The 24072-nt window shown below is 36.1% G+C and overlaps 1 protein-coding gene across 1 annotated transcript; it reads left to right on the forward strand.

Moving 5' to 3' along the window:
* Positions 1-9563: 9563 nt before the first annotated feature.
* On the forward strand, positions 9564-10637 carry LOC123527671 (C-C chemokine receptor type 5-like). The gene has a single exon (XM_045307284.2). The coding sequence runs from the start codon at positions 9564-9566 to the stop codon at positions 10635-10637; it is 1074 nt and encodes a 357-aa protein (XP_045163219.2).
* Positions 10638-24072: the final 13435 nt, after the last annotated feature.

Raw genomic sequence — 24072 nt, forward strand, 5'->3', positions numbered from 1 at the left:
AAAATTGTATGTAACAGTATGGGGGTTTTATTTATAAAGGTAATGCTAAATATTTGCATGGATATAATTTTATATTACAATGTATCTCAAATTGGAATATAGCAGTGACCACTTCTAGGTCAATGTTATTTCAAGGTCAAAGTACTTAGAGTACCCCAAAAATTGATATTTCCTCCTTGTTTTTTTCTAATTTTAAATGATTTTTACATTCACTATGGTATTTACCAAAATTGGTATTTGCATGGTTTTCATTAAAAGTTGTATTTTTGGTAGAGTATTCATATAATGTGGAAAGAAATATTTTCCATACCCGTACATGGCATCCAGAATCGCTCCAAAACCGCTGTGTTCATGATTGATAATTTAATGTTCAAATGTTACAGGTTAATTTTAAAGGTATGGCTAAATGTTTGCATGGATACTATTTATTTTTCTGATATATATTAAATAGACATACAATCGATGTTAACCACTTCAAGATTAATGTTAAGGTTGGTTCAAGGTCAAAATACATAAATTACCCCGAAGTTAATATTTCTTCTGTATTTGTCTTCTTTTGGAAGATTTCTTTATTATTTGTATACTCTTTCTTTTATAAGTTTACCTTTGATAAAGAGTATTCATGTTTTGCGAAAACACCAGTACATGATGTCCAAGATAAATCGCTGTGTCCGTGATAGTTTAATGTTTTATTGCGACAGTTTCATTTTAAAGTTATAGCTAAAAGTTTAAATCTTATTGTACAATATACTTTGACCATCTGTTGATGTTTTAATATCAACAGACATTTAGGAAAGAGTATTTAGAATGCTCGACTGCTAATGGTGAAATACTGCAAAGAGCTTTGGTCAAGTAGTACGCCATCTGATATCATACAAAAATATTTAAGCCTACTATAAATGGATAATATATTCAATGAATTCAAATCCATCTTTTATAATAAACAAAATAAAAGAAAAATACGTTAGTAAATTCATTATGAAGAGGTGTTAAAAACAGATAGTAGAACATCCCGTTAAAGCTTAAGTACTGAAAAATGCAACAATTTTCTTGTCTATTTTGAGCATAGACAAGTAATCAATGCGAAAGAACATTAACAGACTCCATACTACATCACTAATTTTCAGAAATTTCTTTGTTGCAATCATAATGCCATCATCCATGAACAAACTTAATGGAAAGGATGAGTTTTCAAATGGGAATGGTATGAAACTGCACACATTTTTCATTGTGATGATTTTTCATTCACTGCTGAAAAAAAACCTATTCAAAACCTTTTCAGCCATTAAATCCATTATGATTGTTTTCAGCACTATGTCGAAATCGTTTCCAGACAAAATATGCCCTGCTGTAAGTTTGGCAAATATATCAGAGTCAGCCAAGAGGTCCTTCAGACCAGCATCACCATAAATGTGCCCAGTCTCATTTAACAAAGCCGTTATGTAAAGCTTGCCACCTTCTATTGGTATAACAACTATTTGTTTTCCGACAGCAGCTTTGAACTACTATTAGTATAAAGATCCTTTGGAAGCACAGAATGCAACAGAGCAAAACAATAGCAGACCCGATTTGATTGAGAGGTAGTGGAAAGTGCAACACCCCTCATGCCCCTAGCACCGGCTTAAGCGGAATTTTATTACCCATGAACATTGAGTGGTCTCCTTAATTCCAAAGGACCAGAAAAATAACAACACTGAATCCAAGTACGTGGATACTTTTACAGCCGCCACACGGCACTTAAAGATTGCTGTTGTGATCTGTAAAAAGATCCTTTTAAAGCATAGAATGCAACTGGACAAAATGATAGCAAACTCGGTTTGACTGAGTCTGTTAATAAGAGGAAGTGGAAAGTGCAACATCCCTCATGAACCCCACCCCTCACCCCCTAGCACTGGCTTAAGCATCTTCAACTCTGGACCATTTTGAGTTGTGCTTAACACTACATCTTTTACCACAGATAAGATTTTTTTTCCAGTCAAAACTGTCATAAGTCTGCTGAGATCTGGTATTTGTTTTTTGTTGTCTGATGTGTATCATCAGATGATGCAACTTCTTTTGTTTGTTATATGGATGGGCAAATTTAGAGCAGCATTACTTAAGGTAGAATAGTTTTACTTTCTCGGAATGAATCGCTTTCCATTTACAACACTATTTTGAGCTATCTTGTCATTTCGAATTTTGCAAACAGCTAACAAAGAATCAAGGTTTTTTGGGATCTATTTCTGTTTTATTTTCTTGTTTAGAACAGAAACAACATCTAACAGAATTGAAATCCAACCGTCCCTGCTTCGATATTGTTCCTACAGGCAATATTTTGCCTAAATTCTATTATCACCTTAGTGACCTTAATATCAAACTATACTTCTTTATAAAATGCATGTTATCATGACGGATTTTTATAATTTACATCCTGACATTTGAATTTTGCCTCCACAAAAACTTCATTTGTAATATGTAAAGTAACATCTTTCATTTGTTACTATAGCTGATTACATTATGATATTCATTAAAACAGTTTTATACGCTAAGAAATGTATCTATATAAATAACACTTATTGAGAAAAATGATATAATTTATGCCATCTGTGAAATATTGTTTTCCTTTCCTTCACTTTCAAAAGATGGTTGGATGGGAGGGACAGACCGGCATTGTAGGTTGTAGGTTATTACTACTGTTTGCAGATCAAATTGCCCCATCTCCGTTTTAATAGATAGAATTTTACCATTTACGTCACAAAAGCGGCGATGCTGAAAGCATTTTTGGACTTGGTCTATACAGGTAACTATATAGCGGGGGCGAGGAGCGGAAACATGATAATTATCAAGATCGCGGGATGAGATTTAGTAACTGGAATGTCGGGGCGCGGTTCGAGAACACTACGTTTAAGCAGCGCTAATCATCGTGTTTTCGCTCCCCATCCCCGGCATACCAGTTACTTATTCTCACCCAGGGACCCCTGTAATTATCGTGTTTTCGCTCCGCGTCCCTGCTAAAATAAAGTTTTCAACCTGCGTCCCCGCATTTTAACTTGTTAAATCTCGTGTTTTCGCTCGTCAGGTTTGCAGGGAGATAACGCAAAATGGCAGAAATCAGAAACCATACGAAATGAACGTCACTGCAAAGTGTGATACAGGAAGGGAAGATAGGCGGACGGATGTACAAACAAATAAATTAGTAGGTAGGTACGTAGGTACCATCCAATCTATTCATCCGTCCGTCCGTCTATCCGTCTATCTATCGTTTCGATTGGCTAATAAGTCGTGGTCACTAAGTTTTGGCCACAATTTAATAAGTTGAGGCTACGATTAACTAACTTGTGGCCACAATTTACTAAGTTGTGGCCACAAGTTACTAAATTGTGGCCACAATTTACTAAGTTGAGGCCACAATTTACTAAGTTGAGGCCACGATTTACTAAGTTGTGGCCACAATTTAAATACAGTGTTGCGGATGTCACCTCTGTGCCACCGTATATACCAACGTTTCGCGGAAAGGCTTCATCAGGGTAATACATAAATAGCGGAACTAACGTAACGTCAGCATGAAAAATAGCGCCAACGCGCTTAACAACGTTACATACATAAGCGGCAAAATGCATTTAACAAAAATACAACAAAGGTACATTTTTTAATATCTGGCTATCGGATCAGCAAGATACGAAAAGTTTCTATAAAATATATGTACAACTGACAAATACAAACTATAACATTGAACATTATAATTACAAACATAATACGTTAAGCATGGTAAATCACTTTGGCATTCATTTTTTTTTGTTTTGGTTTTAACGCCGTTTTTCAACAGTATTTCAGTCATGTAACGGCTGGCAGTTAACCTAACCAGTGTTCCTGGATTCTGTACCAGTACAAACCTGTTCTCCGCAAGTAACTGCCAACTTCCCCACATGAATTATCAGAGGTGGAGGACTAATGATTTTAGACCTCCACCTCTGATAATTCATATCCTCTGGATATGATTTTTAAGGTTGCGTATCCAGAAAGTTTCTTTGCATAGTCTCTTCATATCATTATGAATAACATCAACCGGCATAAATGAATCAAAGCCTTGAGATGTCTGGTGGTTGCGGGTTTTGCTAGATTTATTTTCATTTTAAATGCCAATCTCTAAATATACATGTATAAGAAACAAATACTAATGTGCCTCATATCTAAGATAAACTCTGCCTGACCTTACATGAACAGCTGGAAGTCGTTGATGTAACCATGGGCTGGAATACCTAATCCTTAACAGGTTTTATATAATCTAAATGGCCTTTGTGAATGGATAGAGGATGAATAAGAACTGCTTGATCATTGATAATTAATCCGCATTGTTCATGAATGGGACTACTTTGTGTAGCACATGAACACCCTTTGGATGTGATTTGGAATCAAATAAAGATACTACATGATTGTTAGAAATACACTTAACTTTGGTAGCGGGATAAACCCGCAACCAAAAATCCTCAAGAGAATGATCATTTTCATTAAAGTGAACAGCGACATTGGACAAATAACTTGAAATCGATTTATCATAATTTCTAATGTCATGACGGTGGCTATTTATACGTTTTGAAACCTGTTGGTTTGTTTGTCCCACATACTGTTTGTGACATTTTTACAAGTTATAATATAACATCTTCGTAGAATAATCTGTTGAACATTTTTGAGGAAATGACTCGTTTGTATTAAACCTTTGAAACTGACTATCACTAATAATATTTTACAGTGTGTACACCTCCGCCTGGGAAATGTCTGTGAGGATTTTTCATCACTATCTTGTAAAGATTTGAAAGCAGAACGCACTAGAAAGTCCCGAACATTTTTGGCACGTTTAAAAGCTAAAACTGGTTTGAAAGTATGTAAAACGTGTGCCACTTTCATTTTTTGAAAGGCATAACAAGTCCCAATACTTGTGTAATATGACTCCTATATCAGGTAAAATGGGTTGTATTCAATAACAAATGGTATCAAAAAGTTTTTAAGACTTTCAGTAGTACTTAGTGACTGAACTTTGACACTTTTTCAACAGCTCTATCATCAATTTCACGAGGATAATTAAGCTCTAGAAACAAAAGCTGTCACTAATAGTGACAAATGCCCCCGCAGCACCTTGACCTTTGACCTGGTGACCCCAAAGTCAGTAAAGTTGGTGTACTCATAAAGTACTATCAGCACGTGAAGTTTGAAGGTCCTGGGTGCAGTGGTTCGCGAGTAAAGTGCCTTCATGCAAAAAGTTAACGTTGGCCCCAGTGACCTTGACCTTTGACCTGGTGGCCCCAAATTCAGTAGAGGTAGTGTACTAAATAAGTATAATCAGCATTTGAAGTTTGAAGGTCCTCGATGCAGTGGTTCGCGAGTAAAGTGCCTTCATGCAAAAAGTTAACGTTGGCCCCTGTGACCTTGACCTTTGACCTGGTAACCCCAATGTCAGTAGAAGTGGTGTACTCAATAAGTACTATCAGCACGTGAAGTTTGAAGGTCCTGGATGCAGTGGTTCGCGAGTAAAGTGCCTTCATGCAAAACGTTAACGTTGTGACGAACGAACTAACGAACTAACGGACGGACAGTTGAAAACTAATATGCCTCGTTTCGGGGGCATAATAAAAAGTCACGTTATTCATTGATTGAGTTTTGGAAACAGTTATTATTAGAAATAATTCTTCTATACCTTTTTGCTTGGCTAAAGGGTATTCCATATTTATAAGATTTTTGGTGACTAAAAGAATATTCTACATATTGATGAATGTTAGTATTTTCCACATATACACTTGTTTCAATATATAATAAATCAGTCTTTCTAACAGTCACATCTAGAAAAGACACCTTCTCCATAGAAATAGCGTGGGAAAATTTTATTGATGGATGGAATTAATTGATGGCACTAATAAAGTATATAAATTCATCATATCAATGGTCCAAGAAAAAGTGGTTTTCAAACTTTCCAATGAATATAGATGCGTATGCGGGGGGCATGGATCTACCTATAACTGTTCCCATACGCTGACGATAATTCTCACCATCACATTGAAAACAGTTATTCTCATGAACAAGTTGTATCAACTCAGCAATATTTTCACTAGAGAGTTTAGTACTGTGATTAGTTCCGTCCATGAAAAACTTGCACGTCCTTACACCGTCAGAATGCGGTATACTGGTATACCATGAATTCACATCAAGAGTAACTAAATACGATTATTTGCTTTTGAACTTCACAGACTGAGTTTTTTTTAATAAAGTCACTGGTATCCTTGATATAAGAAGGTAAAGATTGCATAATAGGTTTCAGCGTATAGTCAATGTACCTGGATATATTTTCCGTTGCTGAATTTCAACCTGCGACAATTGGAAATTTTTAGAATCACATTCCTTATGGATCTTGGGTAAAATGTAAAACTGAGCAGTTCCAATATTAGAGGGAAAAATATCAAGTTCGTCCTCGAAATCCATGCTTTCTTATTCACTATAGAACTATCACTTGCAAGTTTGTGTAAAGCAGTTAATTCGGCTTCAGAAATATTTTTAGATTTTTTTTTCACTTAGACATAGAATTATTTGGTATATTTTGACACGACGATATCATTTGAAAATAATCAGAATAACTTTGTATTTGCTTTTTTCATTAGTTTCAGTTTGGCTATTTACTATGCCTATTGTGAATTTCTGTTTCTGTTCAAATAAAGCAATATCAATAGCTTACAACATTTTTTCCATGAGCATATATCAATGGCATCCAAAAAATTATTTTTTACTATAACGGAAATTTTGTGTTCGGTTTTGTTTCAATGGGGACGATGGTGTGAGCTTCCGAATAATAAATTACCATATGTGTTTTATATATCGTATCATAGCTTGGTGTTTTTCCTTAACAAAATCGTATACACCAAGGCCGTTCCGTTCTATTCCAGGTTATGGGGTAAGGGAGTGTTATGGTTAAGTGAAAAGGAGGAGCCATTTTTCAATACAGTAGAGTGCGGTAACTAACTGTTCGGGTATCGTGGCTAGTTATCGCACTCTTCAGTTTTGGTCAAATACCAACACGCTGAAACGAGAATGTTCTTTTATTTCGAAATGAATAAAATATCAGTTTTTCTCTAGTAAAATTAGTGTAGATCTGATATATATGGATCTGTTAAAATGTTAAATCCAGTAAATTTAAGTTCCAGTCATAGAATCACAACTTTTGAAAAATTGTATCTTTATGCTGAACATTAGAAGTTAAATGTACGGGCACTAAAATGAATCACACCAAATCGCGATGTAATGTCTTCGAATGGCGTACTTATGTGTTTATTTTGGCGTTCTCTTTCTTGTCTAGTTTTGTGCGTTTAGGCACACTGACATCATTTTCAGTGTTATTTGGTTCAAGAACGCTAGATACCTTTTAACGAATCTCATTTGAAGTATGTTGGTACTCTCTAATTTAGTGCTGCCGTGGACCTACGACCAGTACGACCCATAACTTCCCGTTCATCGGTCCCGGATTCATATAGACTAGTCGCACAAGTTCGCTTGCCGCAGTGATTTGAGTAGTTCCCTAGTTCTCTACTTTACTAAAGAATTCTGGCAGAAATCAGAATTAGTTATTCTAACACTTTTACGCAGTAAAATATATGGAAAGCCGTAGTTCACCCCCGGAGTACTATTCATTTTTTTTCTATATAATCATATATGGTCTATATAATCATATATGGCTGTTCTACTACTTCCCTTACTCATTGCCGGAGAAAGAGTATCCAGACTATATCGTGTTCTTCTCCGCCGATTTTATAAAAGGACGAAGAACAACCAACACCGGTATTGTACATCTTCCCATGATTTTCTGACGAAGCATCTAAACTATGCTGTGTTATCTGTCGGTTTTTGTAAGGAAACGAAGAATAACCAACCGCATGTTATACAATTCCCTCGTTTTTTCTCGATACTCCAAACTATGTTGTGTTCTTTTCCGTCGGTTGTTAAATCAAAAATTTAGGAAAGTCGTAGTTCACCCCCGGAGTACTATTCAGATTGTTCTATATAACCTTTTATGGCTGTTCTTCTACTTCTCTTATTCATTGTCGGAGAAGCAGTATCCAGACAATATCGTGTTCTTCTCCGCCGATTGTAAAAAAGACGAAGTACAACCAACACCGGTATTGTACATCTTCGACGAAGCATATAAACTATGCTGTGTTCTCCATCGATGTTTGTAAAGAAACGAAGAACAACCAACCGCATGTAATACAACTCCCGAACTATGTTGTGTTCTTCTCCGTCGGTTTTTAAATTAAAAATTGAGATGAAGAACAACTTTTCAACGCGATACTTCTCTGTCTACTTCTCCAACAATGAATAAGGGAAGTAGAAGAACAGACAAATATGGTTATATAGAGAAATCTGAATAGTACTCCGGGAGTGAACTACGGCTTTCCATAAAAATAATATATGAAAAGGTGGTACAATTTTTTTACAAAATTTCAAGAAAAAAACACAATTACTTTTGGAACCGAGCTTGATTCTGTTGCCATGGGAATGAGGTTGCCTGAGACCGCACATACAAACGCGGCCTTCAACTTTGTTCTGTACTTATTTACCGGTACGAAGTTTCGCACCGAGATCCGGTTGTTTCGCAGTAGTCGCGCGAAGAGAGTGTTTGATGCATCCAGGCTAATTAAAAAGACTAGCGAGGAAATTAAAACAAAGACTATAGAAATATCATCAACTTCTCAAAGTAGAGAGAGTAGACTTTGATTTAAACGTGAAACTTGAAGACGGAGTACTGAGCAGAAATCACTTTTCTCAATTAGTGATCGACGCTACACACGCAGCCACGCCAACAGTAACGTTTTATTATTTTTAATTTATTAACTTCACATAATCATTTTATACATTCTTGTTGAAATAAACATACATATATAACCCAAATTGCCATAGCTTTATTTTCAGTTTTATTTTGTATATTTGTATAAACAGTTGTCGATAGACTTATTTCAACTAGAAAATGTATGTTATATGTTTTAATAGAATTGATGAATCGATCTTGAAATTGCTTACTTAGAAAATATGCGTTATATTTAAAGTTCATGTACTCAAGATATTTGAATACACTAACTGCTAACTTGCTAACTCAAAATAATATAATGCATATATTTTCTTTAATGCCTCAAGTAAATGAAGTCAATCATTTTAAGTGGTAGGGGACTAAAAACAAAAACCTTTCATAATCCTTGGGGTAAGTCTATCATCCTAAAATATGGTTGATATCATTTCTTTTATATAAAAAAGAAGTCACAAACACAAAACACAATTAGCACACCAGACAATGGCAGTGCTCAAGGTCTAGAATATAAACTATGATAACGTTATATCACATTTCAATCTATTCGATCAATAATGAGGCTTTATTATAGTAAATTACCACCGCAGGACATAATTGATAAATTCCGTATTCTAAAAGATAATTATCAGTTTAGATTTATATACATTTATTCCATTTCTCTCCATTAATTTCGTTTTATTCGAAGCACAGCGTTTGTCATACAATTTTGGAATGTAAAACCGTGAACTGTGGTCTTGAAACAATGGAAGCAAATTCATCTGAAAATAGTAATTTAAGTTTGATGCTGAGTATAACTGGGTCAGGAAACAGAGTAAATTCTACCTCTGCACAGCCACTCCCTATCGGCTACTATGGCGAAACTCGTGAGTTCCTATGGAAGATAGTGCCGCCAATTTTGATACTGTGTGGCACCACTGGCAACACGTTGACAATCATCGTTACCATGCGTATGAAGAAATTATCTTCCACGGCACTATACTTGTTGATACTAGCTGTTTCGGACACGACAATTCTCTTATGTGGACCTTTAAAGAACTGGCTCAAATATGCATGGGGCAAAGATATTCGCAAACTAAGCGATCCGAGCTGCAAAGTTCAGCTTTACCTCACGTATGCTAGCATCCACTTCTCGTCATGGCTTCTCGTTGCGGTGACAATGGAGCGTACTATCAGTGTGGTGTTTCCACATAAAGTTAATGTAAACTGTACACGAAGAAATGCATGTTTAATAATCCTGACATTGTTTGTGTTCACGTTTGGTGTTGATGCCGTGGTTCCTGCTACTCACAGTCGTGTGGGATATGGCGGGTTTAGTTGTGCACCTACCACAAAAGCATACTTGAACTTCCGGAACAATGTATGGCAGTGGATAGACTTCTGTATGGCGTTTGCAGTTCCATTTATATTTCTAGTACTAGGAAACACCGTAATAATAGTCAAACTCTATAAATCTCGTGTAAAATGGAAACAGATGTCAGGAAGTGGAAGACAAAAAGACGGAAACCTTGGTCGTAAAGATTCTGCAGTATATGTGTTAATGTTGGCACTTTGTATTATTTTCTTACTGACCATGGCTCCAGTGACTGTTTACCAAATCTGCTCTCCGTATCGATTAATAGAAATCTTTGCACTGTATAGAATTGATCGAGACGCAGGCTGGACTGAGTACCAACTCCATTTGCTTCAGCACACCATAGTTAATCTTGTTGCATATACAAACGCGGCCTTCAACTTTGTTCTGTACGTATTCACCGGTACGAAGTTTCGCACCGAGTTGATCCGGTTGTTTCGCAGTAGTCGCGCGCAGAGTGTTTGATGCATCCGGAAACAGGCTAATTAAAACGACCAGTGAGGAAATTCAAACAAAGACTACAGGAATTTCATCAACTTCGCAAAGCAAGGAGAACAGACATTGATTTAAAAGTGAAACTTGAAGTCGGAGTACTGAGCAGAAATCACTTTTCCCAATTAGTGATTGACGCTATTTTCTAGCTTTTTATTAAGTGTAATCTATCAACATCACAGGTTCATTTTAAATAATATTGTTTAAATAATAAACATAATAATATATTTTAACCCAAAGTATGAAATGGCTTGAACTTCAGTCTTATTTTGTATATTTGTATAACAGTTGTCGATAGACTTATTTCAACTAGAAAATGTATGTTATATGTTTTAATAGAATTGAACTTGGAATTGCTAACTTAGAAAATATATGCGTTATATTTAAAGTTCATGTACTTCTTACGGTTCAAATAAGGTATTTAAATACCTCCTTCCAGGTATTTGCTGATTGCTACAATATAGTTTTGGCCTTTCTGTAACAAGATTCTCTCTCTCTCTCTCTCTCTATTAAGTAGGAATCACGAAACATGCTGGCAATAAACATTCAGATAATATGCAAAACAATGTACATGTTTTCTATAATGCCTCAAATATTAAGTCAATAATTTTTAACTGGTAACCCTGGGACTGTAAACGAAAAAGTATTATAATCTTTGGGGTAACTCTATTATCCTAAATATGGTTGATATCTTTGTTTTACAAAAAAGACACATCCCGCCCGCTTAGCTCAGTAGGTAAGAGCGTTGGTCTACGGATCGCGGGGTCGTGAGTTCGATCCTCGGGCGGGGCGTATGTTCTCCGTGACTATTTGATAAACGACATTGTGTCTGAAATCATTAGTCCTCCACCTCTGACTCATGTGGGGAAGTTGGCAGTTACTTGCGGAGAACAGGTTTGTACTGGTACAGTATCCAGGAACACTGGTTAGGTTAACTGCCCGCCGTTACATGACTGAAATACTGTTGAAAAACGGCGTTAAACCCAAAACAAACAAACAAACAAAAAAGACACAAACACAAAAAGTACACCAGACAATGGCAGTGCTCAAGGTCTAGAATATAAACTATATTAAAGTTATATCACATTTCAATCTATTCGATCAATAATGAGGCTTTATTATAGTAAATTACCACTGCAGGAAACAATTGATTAATTCCGTATTCAACGAGATAATTGTTTGGTTCTAATGTCGTTTACATTCTAGCGTAGTATGTTGAATTTACGAGTCTTGAAACTACTTTTTGAGCAAGTGTTCAGTTTGTTTTCGTTATTTATGTATGTTCAATTTCCAATAAAAGTGTTTATCTATATGCTTATTTACATTGTTTCAATTAAAATCACACGGTTTCGAATTCGGTGTAGGGCGCAATTTGAATGCGTTCTTAACAATTCGCTGTGCGAATGCACAAGTACTGGAACAGTCTGCGAGAATATCATCGCATGTTTTCTTTGCAATTAAGAGAAAAAGGTCGATCCTAGTAAAAAATGCTTGTAATTAAGCTGACTGACATTTTGCATCAGACATTATCTAAAATCCCTACACACAAAAAAAATAGTAGAAATGTTGCCACACTTATTTTTTCGATCAAACCTTATGGTCTATTTCTGGAAAGAATAACCGTTATGAAAAGAATAAATCATCGTCCAGGTCAATACTTACGGACAATAGACACTATCTGCGTCAAGTATAGCATTAACAAATGTATACTTACTTTTTAGATATTGTATATTTTGACCTTTGCATTAAGATTGTCATGTTTTCATCTACAATATGCTTGAGTTCATTCACTGCTCAGTACTAAACAGGGAGGAGTAGTAGAAGAAGATAATCATTATAAGAGCCGCGCCATGAGAAAACCAACATAGTGGCTTTGCGACCAGCATGGATCCAGACCAGTCTGCACACCCGCGCAGTTTGGTCAGGATCCATGCTGTTCGCTAATGGTCTCTTTAATTGCAATAGGCTTTGAAAGTGAACAGCATGGATCCATGCTGGTCGCAAAGCCACTATGTTGGCTTTCTCATGGCGCGGCTCATAATTATTATTGTTAGATGATGATGCAGAGCCCGAATCTAAGTTTATCATGAAAAATGTTTTATAAACACGCAGCTTAAGTGTGAAGTTGTGCATTAAAACGGTCAAACAAAAACAACAACAATGAAACAAATTTGCGGACTTTCCATTCAGTTATACAGATAAACAGATGATATCATTTTTGGATACATATTCGTTCAATAACTACATGTGAATATCAACTTCAGAATGTGAAATATTGAGGCTAGGGAGGGTGGTTACAGAGACCATACTGGTGCGTGTTCTGTAAAATGAAACAAAAAACTCCCAACAAATAATCGGCTTACAAAACTGCATCTACATTGGCGTATTAATCTAAATATCATTTTACGTATTTTAATTTACCTGCTGAAATTAAGGTAATTCCCACAGTCACTTTTTTTCTGACTTGGGGAAGGAAAGATTGTTTAATAGATAAATCAATAAAAAACTAACAAATTAAAATGACGTTGTGTAAGTCAGTTACTTACTTCATAGATCAGTGTTCATGAATTGAAAATACCCGCGGTCGTGGGGTAACACCTCGAGCGTGTCACGATTCGCACGAACACGGGTATTTTCAATTCATTAACACCTCCTACTCGGTTGGTAACCTACACATAACCCTCACCCCCCTTACCCATAACCTGAAACGGAATGGAATGCCCATGGTGTATAGAATTTACTCGCACCAGTTTTATTAAGAAAAAACACCAAGCTATGATACAACGTTTCAATAGTCCACACATGATCACACTGGCCATAGCTTTCGCAGAAGCGGTGGTTCCAATGCCGCGGCGGTGGAGGATTCGTCGCAGAAGCGGTGGGGAAATATGGCCGACTGACTACATTTATGCTGTCATCGGTACGTTTCTAATGACCTTTTCACGTTTGACTGAAAACAACCAGTGAGACAGGAGCCCACATGTGTACTCTTCCAACCAGAAACATTTGTTCAGTGCAATTCTTTGTCATTGATGTAAACACTTCTGTACAGTTTGACGAGGGAATGCCGTTCTTGTAGAATTCCGATTAAAAATGGTAAAATCTTGTACAAAACGACCCATGAGCACGTTTGCAGCAAATCGTATGTACGGCCCTGTCAAGCAAAAACTATTTCTTCGTAATAGGTGAATTTTCATTACAGGCATATGAAAAAGTCGACCAAAAATTATTTCAACGCAGTGTGCGGTGAGTACAACTGCAACGCATTACGGTGGATCTTGTTTCTTTAATGTTCGTTATGGACTTTTAACTTAAGTAAACAGCATTTTCCTGGGATTTTGATTGGGGTAGGTCCATGAAATCACTTTGACATCAGAAACTTAAAGTTTTGTAATAATATACTATAGTTTTGCACTTCCGTTCTATTGAATGTACATACGAAAAGCTTCATTTTAAGCCATAATTATTTTACTAAATCAACTGCCAAATAATAACGCCATGTTCTTTCGTACAAAATACACCCAAATTATGATTATTGATATTAAAGCATGAAGGTCTTCTTCATTCTCCTTTTCCCTTATAAACAAAATATCAACTGACAATACCGATTGTTTGATTAAATGCTTACCACATGTGACTTTTACATCATAGAACAGACCAACTTATCTGATATACAAACTGACAGGGTTTCTGCTGTCCCTATTTTTGATTTGGCCACATAATATCGAAGTCGGGTTCGCATTTGGGTGGGAGCGGGGAAGTATTCTCCAACACACTGCATATGCTGCAACCATTTGTCATTTTTACAGGTTTTTTAATCATGTTTTAGCATATTTAAGTATATTCCCAGCTGTAATTTCTCTTCATTTGTTATAATAAGAATAACTGAAATGAGTTGATTCCTTGTCGTCCTCTTGGCACTAGAACAAGGAGTTAAAGGTCTCTTAATATGTTTGATTGGCGCTGTGACAGTTTTCAGAGGAAATGAAGTTTTTGTCTTTCATTTATTGTAACATTTCTTTCTGCTTGTCTGTTGTTAGGTGTTTGTACTCTGTTTCTTCGTTAATCTTTCGATGTTAAACTTAGCCATTAGAATCATCAAGATAAACATTTCTGAAGATAAGGCCATGAATGTGGCGTTTGGCGTAAACAGGCTTTTCTTTTGATTTCACCTGGTGACTTAGTTTTTGACCCCACATGACAAAGTGACCTAGCGATTATAAAGAAATAAAATTCCACGCACAGTGTGTCTAATCAAGTGATCGTGCTACGTCATTTTGAGCTCGAAAGTGAAAGTAGAAAGGTAAACAAAAATTGAAAATCAGGACGTAAGTTTTTTAATCTATATATTGTGTTTATATCATGCATATGATTCGAAACCTATTTGAAAGTGCTATCCCCGCGATTTCCCCACCAAAATCTTTTCGTTTTAATGCTATTCCTGTTCAATTGACTTGCACATTGAGCGCATACTGTCGAAAGTGGTTGAACAGGAATAACGTTAAAACGAGAAGGTTTTGGCGGGACAATTGTAGTACCGGGGGTAGCACTTTCAAATAGGTTTCGAATGATGTACATGATATTAAAACAATATTTTGAAAAATAAAATTAAGCCCTGATTTATAATTTTTGTTTACGTTTCCACTTTCACTTTTGGGCTCAAAATGACGTAGCTCGATCATGTGATTTGGCACACTTATGCAAGTTTGTATCAAATCCAAGCATAAATGAAGCCTTATATGACTGAGAGGCCAGAATAGAAAATGTGCCCCTTTCAGGGGTAGCATCTCTTGAACATATAAAGGAATCTAGCTGGTTTTCAATAGGAACCGAGATCTTATTGTGACTTAATTTGTATGTAAATGTGGTTAAAGTCGTAAGTTAAATGTCACTGCTATCATGTTCATAAGGTGAACAATGTGGCTCCTTCAGTGATTAAAATCTGTTGAAAAATGAGGTCTCTATCGTGTTAACAAGAAATTGTGGACGGACGACGGACGAAGGGCAATCTCATCTTGTCACTAAGAAAACAATCTAAACTTTTTCCTTGACACTGTGGTAAACGTTTAAAAAAAGGGATATTGTTGAAGAAGAGGCAAATTAGCTTACTTGTAAAAAGTCTTAACTCCAGTAACACAGCTGCTCAATGGCATTTTGTTTAGGTATGCTACATATTAGTAATTGTATTGTACTTTAGTCAAGTTAATTTATCATACGATGCAGAAGTCGAATGTGATCAAATCAGAAAATTAATATTGTCACTTGATATTATGTATTTACGGATGTGCAAATCAATGTCATATTTATTCTAAACTTTCAGTTTCGGTTGCTATCTAATGTCAAAGTGATTTCATGGCCCTACCCAATCAAATTTCTAGGAAAATGCTGTTTACTCCAGTTTAAAGTCAAAAGCGAACATTAAAGAGACAAGATCCACCGTAATGCGTTGCAACTGTACCCACCGCACACTGCGTTGGAATGAGTTTTGGTCGATCATTTTGTATGCTTGCAATGAAAAATCGCCGATTACGGAGAAAAAGTTTTTTCTTGACAGTGTCAGACTTACATTTTGATGAAAACGTGCTCAGTGGTCGTTTGGTACAAGCTCCTGTCTCACTGGTTGTTTTCAGTCAAACGTGAAACACTCGTTAGAAAAAGTACCGATGAGAGCGTAAATATAGTCAATCGGCCATATTTCTCCACCGCTTCTGCGACGAATCCTCCACCGCCGCGGCGTTGGAACCACCGCTTCTGCGAAAGCTATGGCCAGTGTGATGATTAGATAATGTGTTTTCGGAGGATAATCTCTCCCTTATAGATTTTTCATTTCCATCAAAAAACGCGTTAGCCAATACGACAGCACCGATTTTTCCATTGTGTGAATTTCGCGTATATTATCAAAGTCTGTATTTTCGCCATGTATCAAATATGTTTACTGCCCATTTAGTGTTTTTGCCGTATTTTTACGTATCCAGTTCCTGCATTTCCTCATCCGTTGCCGGTTTCCCAAACCGTTCATCATGTAGTATATCTAAATTTGAAAAACTGTCACAATTATTTTTTTCAGGTTTAGACATCTGTTGTTAAATTTCACTTTTAGTTTGAACGTTCGTCTCCAAATCTGACGTCACATGGTCCGTAAGGAAGTCCGACCCAAGATCAAAAGAAACATCACTTTCGTTGAACACATTGTCTGGCTCCAGTGGAATTTGCGATAGAAACACGTTTTCACTACTATTGTCTAGTAATTAGAGACTTACACTAAACCCTCTTTACACAAGGGAAACAATCCGTTTAGGTATGACGGTATTAAAAACATTTCTTCTTTGAGTCATATTAAATTGTCAGTGTACAGTGTTTTATTTTACTTTTCCTTTCTTTCACTTGTTGCTTTAAATGTCTTTAAAGGTACTTTAATCAAACAAGTTGACATATCAACAGTATGTAATGGAAAACTGCTATAGCAGAAGCCTTGTTTCCTTCATATAATTGTCGCCAATTAAGTTAATGGGCTTAGAAATATAAAAAAAAGTAACCTGTGGCTCTAGAACTAGGTGATTTGAGCAACAGCACAGTGAAAAATGACACAAATGAGAGTTATTATGAGACACATGCATGTTTCTAGGTAATACTTCTAAGCTTCTGTCATTCTATTACATTACTCTGTGTGCATAATAGTACTTTGAAACAAATAAATCCTGGAAATTTCACCCTAAGCCTCCTGTATCTTACAGATGTTTGATCTCTGGGGTCCCATCCCACCTCAGACATCCAATTTCACCAAAATTTTCACATTATTCCATTATTCTTTCTCTAATTTGCTCATAAAACTCATTTAACTCCATTATTATTGAAGAAGACAAAAAAATAATAATGAACTACATACTGACCCGGAAGTACTTTTAGGTATAACGGTATTAAAATCATTTCTTCTTTGAGTCATATTAAATTGTCAAAGTATTCAGTGTTTTATTTTACTTTTCCTTTCTTTCACTTGTTGCTAGAGCATATTCCTTGTATAAAATAATCCAAATTCTATTGAAAGCACATAAAAAAAATAATATGTTGACCATAATGCAAGAGCACCGGCAAACTTCGAATGACATCACTATTGTAAACAATGTATTCTTCCGCAAACTTTCCCAGCGTCCTCAGCTGTCACTAAGCAACATCACAAAACTATATATAACCATCTTCCATATATCTGACCTCTTCTAAAATACTCTACAAGGATATTATTACTGATTAAATTGAAAATAAAAGCAATACCTAGCATGAAAATGCCTTTTTAACCCCCAAAAAATTTTGAACTATATAGTGTCAGGGACTACATTCGACCACGGAGGAATACTTTTATATAGTGATATTGTTGAGTGAACACCGTTTGTTAATCCTAATCCTGTCTATGTTATATCAGTGCAAAGGAAAAGTAACCTATCTATGTTAAATGCTTTGCATGATAACACAGTCATGCATCTAACAGTCCTGAAATTGATTTCTTCGATTTTCTCATATTTCTAGATATTTTTCCCATACTTTGAAGCATATATATGGGTAGCTGAGATTGTTCTCTTTCCAGCAATAGCCTTTTCAATATATTTCACTTTGTGAAATTCTGTAGGTTTTGACTATTTCTAAAAGAAATCGTCCGTTTATTGACAAATTTCACCTCAGAAAATGTCACACTTTCCCCAGGGCATTAACTTATTTCATATTTACACAGTTTTCTATTCAGATTGCTAATCCATGTGGCAACTATGCATGCTTTTTCCCTGCTTAGAGGTTAAAAGTGCATAGTTTGCATGAGGTTTTAGGTCAATAGCCTCCAAAGTCTACCATTAAGTCTTAGCAGAGTTGTCTCCATTTTGTTTCAGATATTTTACCCGGGATCATTTTTTTCAGCTCAATATATTTTTTTAGAAAATGATGTTTCAATAATTTTTTCAGTCCTTGTACTTCGATGCAGTTAACTACACATATATCTAAAATAGATAGTTCCTACTTGGATTTGTATTTTTAATTACACTGCCTACAGTAATTCATACATGTAATATTGTCTTTCCGCATCGCCCGCAACCTGACTTAAAATCAAATCAAGACCATCGGATTCCATAATTCACAATAAAAACCAGTTTTTATTAGATTTAACGATCGGTGTTCGTCTCATGAAGGCACAAACTGAAATGACCGCTGCGCGACAGGTGAAAAGGTAAAATTTTGACGACTGTTATCAGTAATGTTCAAGGAATGGTTAATTTTTTCTTGGGTTTACAAATTGTGCAGCAGTAGAGCAGTTTGCATTAACATTGGGTATATAGATCAACTTTATGCATCGAGGCGTGTTTGCACTTTTAGCTCATAACAAAACTGTGGTAAACGCCGAGGATAGCATATAAGTCACGCCTCACTAATTATCGTTGAATTATACCTGCCAATATTTTCATTTGCTATTATACAAAACAGATAGAGAATTAAAACACGCGGGTATCTTACCTTTTCTCGGGGGCTACGCCCCTCGAATAAATCAGATACCCGCGTGTTTCCGTTCCTATCAGAGTGGTGTGCAGAAAAATGTATAGCTTTCCAGACTCCGTAGCTGTTGGGTTCATACGGCAATATAATCTGTGTGAATTACATTCAGAATTACACGAAAGCGGTATGGGAAAGGTTTTAAATAAAGCTTTCATTATTAATTCAGATAGTTTCAAAAAAGGATAAATTTAGGGGAAAATGTAATACTACTTATCGTTCTTGGTCCTGCTTTGTTAATTAATGATAATTATTATACTATATTTCAAGTCATCATGAAAGTTGATAGGGAGGTTGGTTATGACCAGCAGATAACGCATATTGATTTTGAGGTCAGTGGGTCAAATGTCAATGTCAAAGGGACCCGGAACAGTTATATGGGTTCCGGATGATAACACAAGGACGCTTGGGTCTAGGATCATGAAAGCTGATAGGGAGGTTAACCATGACAAGCAGATGACCCCTATTGATTTTGAGGTCAGTAGGTGAAAGATCAAGGTCACAGTGACCCGGAACAGTTAAACCGTTTCCGGACGATAACTTGAGAACAGTTGGACTTAAGATCACGAAACTTTATAAAAAGGTGACCACAAAATGACCTCTATTTAGTTTGAGGTTAGTATGTCAAAGGTCAAGGTCACAATGACCCAGAACAGTTAAATGGTTTCCGGAATATAACTCAAGAACGCTTGGGCCTAGGATCATAAAAGCTAAGAGAATGGTTGATAATAACCAGCAGATGATCCTGTTTTATTTTGAGGTCTTTGAGGTCAGTAGGTTAAAGGTCTAGGTCACAGTGACCAGGAACAGTTAAACCGTTTCCGGACGATAACTTGAGAACGCTTGGGCTTAAGATCACGAAACTTGATAAAAAGGTTGCTCATGACCAGCAATTGGCCTATATTGATTCAGAGGTCAGTAGGTCAAAGTCAAAGTCACAGTGACCAGGGACAGTTAAACAATTTCCAGATCTTCTTCTTTTTGTTCGTACGCAACTACACTGTCAGACCAGCAGCGGTTTCCGGATGATAACTCAAAAACGCTTGGATCTAGGATCATGAAAGTTGAGAAGGTGGTTAATAATAACCAGCAGATGGCCTTAATTGATTTTGAGGTCAGTAGATTAAGAGGCAAGGTCACAGTAACCAAGAACATTTAAACCGTTTCCGGACGATAACTTGAGAACGCTTGGGTATAGGATCATGAAACATAATAGAGAGGTTAATCATGACAAGTAAATGATCCCCTTTGATATTGAGGTCAGTAGGTCAAAGGTCAATTTCACAGTGACAGGGAACAGTTCAGCAGTTTCCAGATGATAACTTGAGAACGCTTAGGCCTAGGATCGCAAAACATACTAGGAAGGTTGAAAATAACCAGCAGATGACCGCTGTCGATTTTGCGGCCAGTATGTCAAAGGTCAAGGTCACATCGACCTTGAAGAGTTAAACCGTTTGCGGACGATAACTTAAGAACGTTTGGGCCTAGGATCACAAATCTTAATAGGGAGGTTGATCGATCAGCAGAGCAGCAAATGACCCCTATTGATTTTGATGTCAGTTGGTCAAAGGTCAAGGTCACATTGACCCGGAACAGTTTAACGCTTTCTAACCGTTTCCGGACGATAACTTGGGTCTAGGATCACGAAACTTAATAGGGAGATTTATCATGACCAGCAGATGATCCCTGTTGATTTTGAAGTCAGTAGGTCTAAGGAAGAAGTCACACTGACCTAAACAGTAGAACCTTTTTGCCAAATAACTAGAGAATGCTTTAGTCTAAGATCACATTTAACATGGAGGTCACGTATGACTGGTAAATAACCCATTATTATTGATTTGAGGTCAGTAAGTCAAACGTCCAGTGTACAGTGGCAAATAATTGTTCCTTCTGCAATTACTGAATGCAACAAGGGGGCATATCGTGTTCTACGAGCTCATGTTAATATCTGTAGATGAGTTTCGAATCATGTGACATATTTATCTTCAGTTACGCATAAAGTAAGGTATAACTATAATAACAAGAACGAAAGTTGCTGCAAGATGCATAATAAAGAAACTCCTCGCCAAGCAAAGCAGTGTATATAGTACTGACTGAACAGGAGGTTTGTTTGTTTGTTTTGGGTTTAACGTCGTTTTTCAACATTATTTCAGTCATGTAACGGCGGGCGCTTAACCTAACCAGTGTTCCTGTATTCTGTACCAGTACAAACCTGTTCTCCGTAAGTAACTGCCAACTTCCCCACATGAATATCAGAGGTGTAGGACGAATGATTTCAGACACATTGTCTTTTATCAAATCGTCACGGAGAACATGCACCCCGCCTAGGGATCGAACTCGCGACCCCGCGATCCGTAGACAAACGCTCTCACTACTGTGCTAAGCGAACAGGAGGTAAGATAACGATGCTGGCGTCTTTGCTGCAGACTCTGGGCATACAGACAAACTGATGGGGTTTCACGAATGTTGGACAAAGAGGCCTGAAACACAGTTTGAAAGGAAAACCCAATGTGGCTATTTAGATTACCATTTGGGCACCGGTAGGGGACTAATAACTGCATAAATATATTGATAACCTTTTTATTATTTAAAGAAATGTACACTTAAAAGCAGAACGGCTCGGACAATTCACACCTTCAAGCATGTATGGTAATTGTCATTTGTATCATTAAACAATTTTATATAAGAGGTCCTCATCTGAAATTTTGTTGGAAAATAAAATCAGTATTACAAATTGGGTACTTGCGCTGCGCGATTAAAAAAAGCACAGTTTCGTTATTTGCGCGAAACATTTGCGCAGCTACTGTCAATATCATTACGTAAAATTACACAAAAGGTAATTATTGCAACATATTAAACAAAATATTTGGATAACCTTACATTTAAAACAATATTGGTACATGTTGTTAAAGTCATCAATATGTGTTTTAGAAATGCACAATCACATGTTTTAAATAGAGTTTAAGTATCAAAACTGTTTCATAAACTGAAAAGGAAGGGAATTCTCCAAGGGAAGTTAGACAAAAATTGCTTTTTTTTCTGCTCTTTGTTTTCTTTCCTGTCTTGTGAAACTTATTTTTCTCACTTGTGTTTCTAAAGTTGATGCCTTTATTATGGGCAAGACCAGACATTAAAAATAAAAAATTGAAATTTTGCAAATCAAAAAGATAAAATCGTCCTTGACGACATATATCGCACTGACAAAAAGTCATCACAAATACTCCGCCATAAAGTCTCTAAAATACAGTGTCTTAAGATTGTGTTAGAATGTATCAATGCTAACGGCAGTTCATTTCACAGTTTTGGACCGATAGTACAGAAACTTCTGTCGTTGAATGTTTTGCACTTGTTACTAGTACATTTGTATATGGAACAACATAGCGACATTCAGAATTTTCTGACAATCTCAAACACATACTCTTTAAGCAGTTCTGTTAGACCTGTACATAGGTGCTATGCCAATGTGACAGCTATACATGAAAGAAAGATCTTGAACTCAATCCTTGCTTTCACCGGCAACCAATGTAAATCATACAATGCTTGTTTGGAACTGTTAAAATTCCTCCTGTTAAGTACAAGTTTTGCACACATGTTTTGAATACGTTGCAGCTTACAGTATGACACTGCAGTAATCCAGATGTGAAATAACTCGAGAGAAAACTAATATTTCAATGGCTGCTTTGGGTAGATATTTTCGGATGTTCTTAATTCGTAGGTAATTCGACATGGCTGTACAACATTTTCGATTTACATTATTATTATTATTATTATACCAGATTTATATAGCGCCCTTTTCATGATCAATTTCACGTTCAAAGGCGCTTTATATAGTTCATTACCATACATGATCTTTAAAGTTCAAGGTTTCATCAAAAATGCACCAATATATCTTATTGTGCTTTCACGTTTGAAATTATCAACAGCAATGTTAATCGAATTAGTAAAACATTTTTTTCATTTGAGGTCTGCTACCAAACATAATAAATTTAGTTTTTGAAGTGGGCATTTTCAGTTTGTTTCTATTGATCCGTCATGGATTTAGCTTAGTTCCAATTCTTCATAAAATTTGAAAAATCTAGACACATCGGACAAAAGTACCAAATCTTGCATAGAGGTAGTTTGGACCAATAAAGACTTTTGGCTGTAAGGGCTAAGGTCACAGCTCTTTGGAATTCTATTTTTAGAATATTCAAATAGGCCGCCATTAAAACAAATAGCTATTTAAGTAAAAGTTAGTTTCTTTCTTATTCTTGATACATATTTATGTGTAAACTGATTCATACCTACTCATAGGATCAAGTGATACATTTGCATAAAGAGATGCCAATTTTCACGTCTGTCCGTTTGTAAATCAGTCTGTCTGTACCTCAAAAATCCGTTTATGAGCAGTACTGGTTAGAACTATTAGATGAACCCCGCAGTGTGAAGCTTGACTTTAAATATGTATTGGTGCAGTGGAAATCAATATGTTTGACCAACTTTTGGGTGAAGCATGTTATTATTTGTTCCGTCCGTCTGTCCGTCCGTCGCAAAAGTCATATATCTCAGAACAGTTTTTTAAGATTTTGACATTAATTATTCTATAAATTGTCAAATACCTATTGCTATTTGTAACGTCCATGTGACTGTTTCTGAATTACTACCCTGTTAAAAATGAAATATATATATAACGATTCGTTAGCCATAATGGCTTTGTTTATTATATGACTGCCGCATGTGCTGTTATGAGCATAAAATATATTAATAACTTGCTAAATCTTATTTTTGATACTTTATTATTAACATATTTTTCAAACGTATTTAAAGCATTATTCATAAAGTAGAAAGTATTACTGAGTCCGTTCTTTTTTTATTACCTCCCTTTTATGTAAAAGGATAA

This window comes from Mercenaria mercenaria, chromosome 14 (assembly GCF_021730395.1).
Source record: "Mercenaria mercenaria strain notata chromosome 14, MADL_Memer_1, whole genome shotgun sequence".
Lineage (NCBI taxonomy): Eukaryota > Metazoa > Mollusca > Bivalvia > Venerida > Veneridae > Mercenaria > Mercenaria mercenaria.

Coding starts and splice junctions, on each gene's coding strand:
- LOC123527671 (XM_045307284.2), top strand. CDS start 9,564: ATGGAAGCAAATTCATCTGAAAATAGTAATTTAAGTTTGATGCTGAGT.